The sequence below is a fragment of the Limanda limanda genome, chromosome 12, assembly GCF_963576545.1.
Source record: "Limanda limanda chromosome 12, fLimLim1.1, whole genome shotgun sequence".
In the NCBI taxonomy this organism is placed as follows: domain Eukaryota; kingdom Metazoa; phylum Chordata; class Actinopteri; order Pleuronectiformes; family Pleuronectidae; genus Limanda; species Limanda limanda.
Genome location: NC_083647.1, coordinates 11,981,411 through 11,990,740, shown reverse-complemented (window position 1 = coordinate 11,990,740; position 9,330 = coordinate 11,981,411). Strand labels below are relative to the sequence as shown.

Below are 9,330 nucleotides of genomic sequence, written 5' to 3'. Positions count from 1 at the left end.
GTAAGGAGATGCCATGTGTCGTGTGTAATCAGATCTTTATGGATGTGCCATTTAAGTGGGTTATACTTCACATTGAGTTTTCCTGCTGTTGACTATCGAGGATAATCCCTCTCTCCAAGGCTTCACGAGACTCAGCTAATGGGTTCCAGTCACTCGACAAACTTTTATTTGCCCCCCAAAAAGTCACAGATTGTCCAAGACACTTAGTAAGTGTTTATTGTTCACTTGACATTACAAAATAACAGGTAGGAATATAAACAGCTCTTAGGGTAGAAACTATAAAACAACGTTTATAGAAAAGCTTCACTAATAATTAAAAAAAAGACGTACAAAAAAAACAAAATAACAAAGACATCCTCATGTCAGTGTGCAAATAAGTTTATACAGACAGAAACGCTTCCATATGAGGCTACGCTTCTAGATAAATTATTTAAATAGCATATATCTACACAAATGAAATAACCTCAACATAAAACAGACACAATAATTTATCCAAAAAAAATGCACAGGAAATACGTATAGCACATCATTTGTTTTAATCCTTTACGTTCCTGTTTGGGCTTCTTTTGCTACAAAAATATCTTATATACAGCATATGAATGATACTAAAGTCTTGCTTAAAAAAAAAAAGAAACCAACCAATTTATACTCTGTTGCTAAGAAATGTGATTCTTGTGTATTGCTGGCCTCAATACAGAAAGAATTAATGAGGTAATATTTGTACATAAAGGGTTTCATTTGATTTTCCCCTTGTCAGAAATGTACACACAAGCTCAGGCACACCAGTCATGCACACTGTGCAGAAGCAACAAATGGCGATAGTGATATATTTAACTGTTTTGGTCACATGTAATGCTTTATCTTGCCACAAGTGGAAAGTGATTTAATTTACTTTGTTGCTAATAACATTTTAAGATGGCAAGGTGCAAAAATGAACGAGAATTAAAGCCTCTATGATGAATGCGTAAATACAAACAGCCATACTTACAATGGTTAACTCATATCAGGAAATAGACTGGCCCTTGATGTTTACGTCCCTTGACGCTTTCAATAAAGATTAGATATATGAACATAATATTTGCTAATAATTACTGTCCAAAGCAGTGTGCGATGTGCTTGCTTTGGGGCCTGTGCTGTCCTGCATTTTGCGCGATCCTCATTTTCTTCTTGTGCTCTTTCCTGAGAAGACCAAGTCTTTGGGCCAGTCCTAAGCGTCAGCTAAATACAAGACCTTGTATATACAGGTCTTTGTGAATGGGTGGGGGAGGGGTCATCAATAGAATTCAAAACAATTTTTGACTCAGTTGGGTGGCACACAAGCAGAAACACACTAACACCATTCACTCTCTTTAAAAGCAACAGTCACTCCATACTGTCCATGGTCCCTCAACAGTTCCTTCAAGGGGCATATTTACCCCGGCCTAAGAAAGTACTACTGCTTTCTTCATACTGACACAAGCTTTGAGCCCACAGCAGATGTAGATTGATGCTCAAAAGCAAAAAAAGGAAAATTAAAAACATCAAGCACTCTTTGGTCCCTCATCCACAGAGGAAAACCTCCAACCAACAACAGTTCAGGTGTGCAAAGCAATAAAATGTGGCCCTTTTCCAATATAGATCAGAGCAATAAAGTGAGTCGGCCAATGTCTTCTGAGCAGAGCTGCGCTCAATATTTGAGTTTGGTGCAGTGGTGCAGAATCGTCATCGAACTTTCATTTGGCTTTAAGTCCTGAGGTCAGTTTACCTCACTTCAGCTCACTTGCTCGTCATTCCTCCAATGTGCATTTCTCAAAGGAAAAGGTCAAAGATATTTCGATCCAGGTCTCGTATTATATATTCATATTGACAGACTGATACATTCATTCGCAGGGCTCTGTGGTCCATTTATGTATCTGAAAGAAATGAATGACAGAATTTATGTTACAAAAAAAAGTCTGAGGTGATGAAGTTGTACTTATGAATAAAACATCACTTATGTGCTTACCTCTGCATTCGTATTTGAGGTCGGAGAAGTAAACCATCTCCTGAGAGAAGACGTACAAGCCTAGTCGCCCACCAGCGTATGTCTTGTCAAAGATGTTTCCGGAATCGGCCATGATTCTCTTGCCTTCAAACATGACCACTCTAAAAATATAAAGGTAAACATGAGATCCTTTTCAAAGTAAAGTGCGTAGGTTTACAGTTAAGTGAAAAACTGCACGCGGATTTCAGCTTACCTGATAAGTCCAGTCTTTGGTCTATGGATCAGGTGCCATCTGTAGGCTGTGAAGTCCTTCCAGCCGATGTTCTTGGGGTCGTGCCAAAGAGTGCGAACCTGGAGAAGAAGAATTTTAAAGGTTGATGAGAAACAGTCAAACATTGTGTTAACTTCGATCCGACATCTTAAACTCAAGTCAATGAATCTATGCTCACCTGGTCTGGGGTGTCCCCGGTGTGCCACAGGGCATTCCTCAGGTGCTCACCAGGGCCAGTGGTGGAGTTGACCACTTTGATTGACAGGCCAGAGTAGCCTTGAGCTTTTGTGGGTGTTTGGGACCAGTAGGTCTGTGTGATCTGTTTCCACATGACCGTGTAGAAGCGTGAGCTGGATTGGTAGCCAAACACAAACCCAGCGTAATCATCATCTCTGTCCGTGTTGATGAAGAATGTTCCTTTGAAATCCACTGCACTGAACTCATCATAACCTGAAGTGAGAGAGGTGATGGTTCAGAAATGGTTGGCTACTACTTAGTGTCTGTATAGTAGTGTGTATTTGTAGTGAGATGTCTGTCTGTATATAACGTACCAACAGCAATGCCAGGATCACAGTTGACTGTCTGGACCAACTCCTTGCCCTGATGCCGGACAACCCAGTTGGGGTCAATCTGGGAGGTACCCTTGGGGTCCAGAGGAACCATCTGGAATCTGCGGAAGTCTGTTTCGCTGATGGCAAAGTTCTCCGGACACACGTCATTGATGTCCAGAACATTGTCTTGATCAAAATCGTCTTTGCACACATCACCACGGCCATTACCTGAAAACAAAAAATATAATTTTTTAAAAAAACATTACAAGAAGGAGCTAATATCTAAAAAACCCGGTTTGACTCAGTGAAAGACTGACTCACCATCAGAATCCACTTGATCAGGGTTAAAGGCCAGTCGACAGTTGTCTTTTTCATCGGGGATGCCGTCATTATCGTCATCATGGTCGCAGGCATCACCCTTGCCATCCTTATCATGGTCTGCCTGGTTGGCATTAGGGATGTAGGGGCAGTTGTCCAAGTTGTTCTGGTGACCGTCCTCGTCAATGTCCTGGTTGTTGTCGCACTTGTCTCCAATGAGATCTGAGTCAGCGTCAAACTGCAGGAGAAAAAAATTAGTTTATAATAGGATTTCTCAAAGTCTGACTGTAACACTGTTAGACACTTGTCCTCCCTTCAAATAACTCCCGCCACTATTTTCCCACCAGCCTCGATATGAGAGGAAGTGTGGCCCCTTTTTCTCATGTATGTAAGCAATATCTCTTAAGATAAATGTCAAGTGTCCAACTAAGCAGAACTACATATCCATATGTATTCCAAAGGTAAATCAATTGTGAAAAGAACATGAAGCTTTGCATTGTTCGTTCCTTTAAGCTGTAACATTCCTCTCTTTCATTAAAATGGTTGCAGTGTTAATGGAACTACAACAAAGCTACAGGAGAGATTGTACTATAATGATCAGCTGCTGTAATTGGAATGCAAAAGGTGAGATCTGTCGTTACCTGATCAGGATTGTGCTCCAGAGGGCAGTTGTCACAATGGTCTCCCACACCATCTCTATCAGTATCTCTCTGGTCCACATTGTATACATAGGGGCAGTTGTCGTTCTCATTCAGAATGCCTGTTCAATCAAAACATACTCTTCTTAGACTTTAGGACTGGATACATGTTCTTTTAATGCTGAGAAAATGATAACATTTCTTGGACAGAAGTTAGGGAAATCTCCTACCATCGCCATCAATGTCAACTGCACAGGCATCACCCTCTCCATTGTTGTCCGTGTCGGTTTGGTCAGTGTTGGCCTCGTAAACACAGTTGTCACAACGGTCGCCAATATCATCCCTGTCTGCATCGTACTGGGCAGGGTTGTACACTCTTGGGCAATTGTCCTAAAATAATAAGGAAATATAAATTAATGTGTTAAAGTAGGTCAAAGAAATTATATGTAAAGGAAAAAAAACTTTGTTTTCGAGGGCTTTCTTTCTTTTCATACTGTCACTGGAATGGGATATTCCACTGCATGAGAGCCGGTAATTTCTACCACAACATTTTTCTTGCCCAACTTGCCAAATCTCCACTTAGAAATATGGGCATCAAGCCACCTCGTCCTCAATCCTGGCTTCATGCTGAAGTTATATTAAACAATTCCTATGCTGCTGCCTTTCCATTCTAGCTCTCTGTTGAAAGCACACAAACACGGGAGCTACACATTCCTACTGCCCAGAGGAAGGATGGCTGCAGCTGATTGCTATGTCTATCTCTGAGGAAAGCACAGCTTGAGGCTAAATGAAACTGCTGTGATGACTCACCCTATCATCTGGGATCCTATCATTGTCATCATCATGGTCACATTCATCACCCAGGCCATCTTTGTCATGGTCTTCCTGACCAGAGTTGGGAAGGTTGGGGCAGTTATCCTATGAGGGAACAAAAGGGTGGTTAAGGAGGCGATCATGACAGTAATTGAGTGCAGCTGGGTAATAATGGCCTTTGGTATTTCTGTCCACATGGGGTCTGGCTACCTTCTTGCAGTGGTAGGTAGCGTTCTCCACACACAGCAGGTCAGTGTTGGGCCATCCATCCAGGTCAGTGTCCTCGCCACAGATCAGGCCATTCCCGGCGTATCCTGGCCTGCACTCGCAGCGGAACATGGAGTCGGAGAAGACGCCCAAATAGATGCATTTTGCATTTTTATTGCAGTCATGGGTACCATCCAGGCAAGGGTTACGAGGTGTGCAAACCTGAAGAAAATAGCAGAGGATTAGCCAAAATCCAGGTAACTAGCCCACTAGCTACAAAAATAGATAGTAAGTAATAAATCAAACCTGTTTTTTAGCAGTTGCCTGTTCCACTCCTTTTCCAAAGGGCTGAGGCCCAGAGAAACGTGTGGGGCAAGGCATACAGTTGTAACCAGGTTCAGTATTTTCACAGCGATGGATTCCGTTATGAGTGTGGCAAGCATCAGATACTTCTTTACACTCATCAATGTCCTTGCAGATGACGCCATTCCCACGATAGCCGAGTGGACACTTGCCACACGTGAAAGAACCATCAGGGAAGCTGGTGCACTTTGTGCCAGAGAAGCATGGGCTGGACAGACAACCATCTGTAGAAAGAAGTAATTCATTCATATTGTACTGCATGATAATAAAGGAGTCTGTATCATACTTTAAAATGGAAATGTGTTGTGAGTTAACCTTCTTTAATTTTGTTTTAAATGCTCACCAATAGGACAGCCCTGTTTGTTGCACAATTGAGACGCGGTGGCATCACCAACACAGTCTTTTCCACCATAATTGGGGACGGGGTCAGAGCAGAGACGTTTGCGGTTCTGAACTCCTCCACCACAAGTAACAGTGCAGGTGTCCCATGGTGACCAAGGTCCCCAACCTCCATTGACTGAAAGATAAATAAAAAGGAATATAATTTTTTTTGCCTCAAATGTGCACACATTCTTAGATACTTTGGGGCTGAAAACTTACTAGGGCAAGGCGACTTCTGGCATATTTCAGTCTGACGTCCTTGTCCCTGGCAGTCCCTGCCATCCAACTGTGGCGTGGGAGAGTTGCAGAGGCGGATTCGGGTGATGACCCCCTCACCACAGGTCACAGAGCATGAAGACCAGGGGGACCAGTGACTCCAACCACCATCCTGTTTGACTGTGAGCAACACACCAATTAATTCATCATGCTATGAAATTGAGAATATCACTCTGTTTGTGTGATACTGTACTATTTGTAATACTGAGTGACTTACAGCGTTTGTCACATTCCTGAGGATAGCAGTCACGGGTCTGGACAGATGTGCCCTCACAATTGCTGTTGATGCGGTCACAGGAGCGTCCACGTTGCTGGATGCCACGACCACAAGTCACTGAACAATGGGTCCATTCAGACCAGGGAGACCATCCATCCTCAGCATAGTCACTCGCTGTGGGGTGGAATAAAAAGTTAAAGGATTATTACTTTGAATGATATAAGGTGACAAATGGAATCAAAAATTGGATAAATTGGAAATTAGGCTTACGTGTTCCACAGCGAGGGCAGCACTCTCCGTCAGGCACGGTGGCATTAGCACATGGGATCAGAGGGCAGGAGATTTTGCGACACACAGTAGCAGAGTTCTGGATAAAGGAACGGTCGAATTAGTACAAGAATAACGAGTGAAATGAATGCCTGACAGGCTGTCGAACAAACAGCCTTTGCTGGTTCTTTTCCAGGCCTAATTGCTGTATTTCACAAGGGAGCGATCTTTATCAGAGCCATAACACTCCTTCTGTGGTGATAGAACTCAAGAACACTCTGCCACTAACACCTAACTAATTACACAATACAGTGACACCCTTCACTAGATGTTACAGTGGGGAAAAGGAACCATGCTGCTATGTTTATAGTGCAAAAGAGGTGTTGATGGATTTCCGACAGAAGCAGTGTGATTATAACATTAGCACAACTTTCGCTTCATTACAGCCAGGATACAGGAAATATAATAGATGTCTGGCCTCAGCCGACAGTTGCATTCCAGCAGGTGTGGTGACATTTACCTGGCAGGTGCACTCAGTGCAGTCGTCCACGGTCCATTCGTCTTTGTCGTTGTACATGATGCCATTGTGGAAGCAAACTCCACTGCGGATGTTCATGTGACTCTTCAGCAGATTGCTGTCATCAGACTAGGGGACGGAAAGGGAGGCAGAGAGAGAAAACGGGGTTGCTCAGGATGGAGAATGGAAAACTTTCACTTTGCCAAGGTTCCAGCACAAATGAATCACCAACCAACACTGTGATTAAGACATTGCTTGACTCTAGTGAAGCAGTGCAAATGCAATCAGCCGCCAAACATATTTGTGTATTCACATGGGTCTCATTAAGGACTTGGCCGGGGACTGCCATTACAGCGACAAGTGGCCACGCACTGGAAATGTGTAAACTGGAAGCAGGGGGGGAAAGATGGAGAGGGGAGGAGGGGAAATAGAGGGGGAGCAAATGATGACGAAGAGCAGACCCTGATGACCCTTCAAGCTTACCACTTTGCCGAGTTTGTGCGACAGCTGTTTGACAACTACACCGAGACTCTTGAGCTCCTTAAACATGCTGGCGATATCCTCACAGGAGAGGCCACAGACATCTGAATAACAGAAAAGGAGAATCCAATAAATCAACTCTTAACGTTTAGTAGAGCAGAAGCACAGACTTGTCTCTTTGCAGAGGAGAGATCTCACCTTTGACTTTGTGGCCGGTGTAATCAGTCCTAATGGCAGGACTGGAGCCGTTGACTGGGTTGTCCAAGGTCATGACATCAGTTAAGGATGCTGTTGGGGGAAAGATGAGAGAAGGTAAATTAACTTTTTTTACATCCTTTTACACCCACAGATGTTTTCATAAGATTAAGTCATTTATGGGGGGAAAGATATGTTTGATCATTTTTATCTTAACTCTTTACCTCCGCTTTGGCAACCCTTATTTCTCAGTATGGCATCAAGAGTTGTCCCAAAGACAAAGCGCACATTCTGAAGGACTCCCTGATGAAAAATGAGTTCAAGTTCAGGTATTATGTGAGCACAAAATACAGTGCACAAATATATATTATTTTTTATGATTATACAAAATGTTTTTCATACCATGAATCTGTCCTTTACAGCCCCCTTTCCAACCCTGAGCCTGGCGATGTCTGCCACCTCCTGGGTCAGCACCTTCTGGATGGGCACGTCCAGCTCCGACACGTTGATCTCCTCGCAGCCAACAAAGAGCTGAGCACGGTCATCCTGCACGAACAATGTGACGTTCTTCCAGTGTCCGGTTGCCAAGTCTGCGTCCTCGATGGACACCACATGCTGCTGGCTCATGGTGGAGTAGGACAAGTCCAGGGTGCTCGCCTTGCCGTTGGAGATGATCTCAAAGATGGGTCCGGAGCCATCGTTCTTCTCGATGGTGAGGAGGCTGCCGCGGCTCCTCTTGAACTGCTTGAGGTTGGCAAGGAGAAGGAAGCCCCTCTCGGCCTGGATGGAGTCAAGGAGGTCCCTGAAGGAGCTTTCTGGGACGGGGGGGATCAGGTCTGCGTTCAGGACCTTGTACGCAGGACTGTAGGGGTCGGCACCTTTCACCACGCTCACTCCGTGGTTTCTCTTGCTGACTTGTGCCAGGTCGAATAAGTCATATACACTGTTATCATCACGATTCTCTGCAGCAGGAGGAGAGGGCAGACACTAGTCAATTATTTATTTATCGTCATAATGACTGTCTCCAAGAAGAGGAAGGAAAACAAAGAAAAAAAATCTAACAGAACTATAACAATGACTGTAGAACATTTTTAAAAATACAGTATTTATTATAAAGATTAAAATGTTCAAAGAAATGTTTTATTGTTTAAGGAACCTTCACTCTAACCTGAATATAACAGTAACAATTAAAGTCCATTTACGTAATTTTTATTTTTATTATAAGGGAAACGTTTGAACAGGTAAAATAATATACATATATTATAGAGTCATTTCCATTCTCACCTGCCAGTCTTGCACCTTCGCACCTCCAAAGCATCAACAGCAAAAAGATGCCGCACAGCATCATCTTGAAATCTCAACTAAACTGCAACCAGAATAACATCAAGTTAAGCATCTAAATTCTGCATCTGCTTAATGAACACTAATGATATTATAATTAAAAATAATCCACAAACCTTTAGAATAAATCAAACTTGCTGGGAAAGATACAAAAAATGAAGAAGTGGAAAGTCCTTGCTAGTCAGATGTATTTATCCCGTCGCTCCTCCTTCAGTTCTGCTTGAAGCTCATCAGATTGGAATAAATAAAAGTGTCTCTGAGCTCCTGCTCATTTTATTCCGGTGTTTTCACTTATTCCTCTGACTTGTCTGTCCAAGGCAGGAGCTATTTAAACAGTTTAAGGACATTCCTTAGCTCAGTCTGCACCAATGGGAGGGCTGCAGCAGAGAGGGAGGGACTTGTTTTCTTACCTCACAGCCAGTCACAGTAATATCCGAGACTAACACACACACACACACACAGAGAGAAAGCGAGACAGGGAAAGAGAGAGGAGGGATGAATGCATTCCTGAGTCGAATTTCCATCACCGGAA

General features: G+C 43.3%; 1 protein-coding gene across 1 annotated transcript; it reads right to left on the bottom strand.

Annotated features, from left to right (window-relative positions):
• Positions 1–517: 517 nt before the first annotated feature.
• Positions 518–9,083, bottom strand: LOC133015819 (thrombospondin-1-like). Its single transcript, XM_061083093.1, has 22 exons — positions 8,915–9,083; positions 8,742–8,823; positions 7,860–8,419; positions 7,682–7,760; positions 7,461–7,550; positions 7,266–7,366; positions 6,786–6,911; positions 6,269–6,365; positions 5,999–6,172; positions 5,725–5,901; positions 5,468–5,641; positions 5,068–5,348; positions 4,765–4,983; positions 4,552–4,659; positions 3,972–4,131; positions 3,745–3,863; positions 3,107–3,341; positions 2,786–3,013; positions 2,413–2,684; positions 2,217–2,314; positions 1,985–2,124; positions 518–1,892 (listed from the first exon to the last, which is right to left on the bottom strand). The coding sequence occupies exons 2-22, from the start codon at positions 8,803–8,805 to the stop codon at positions 1,885–1,887; spliced, it is 3,510 nt and encodes a 1,169-aa protein (XP_060939076.1). The 5' UTR covers positions 8,806–8,823; positions 8,915–9,083; the 3' UTR covers positions 518–1,884.
• Between the last annotated feature and the right edge of the window lie 247 nt (positions 9,084–9,330).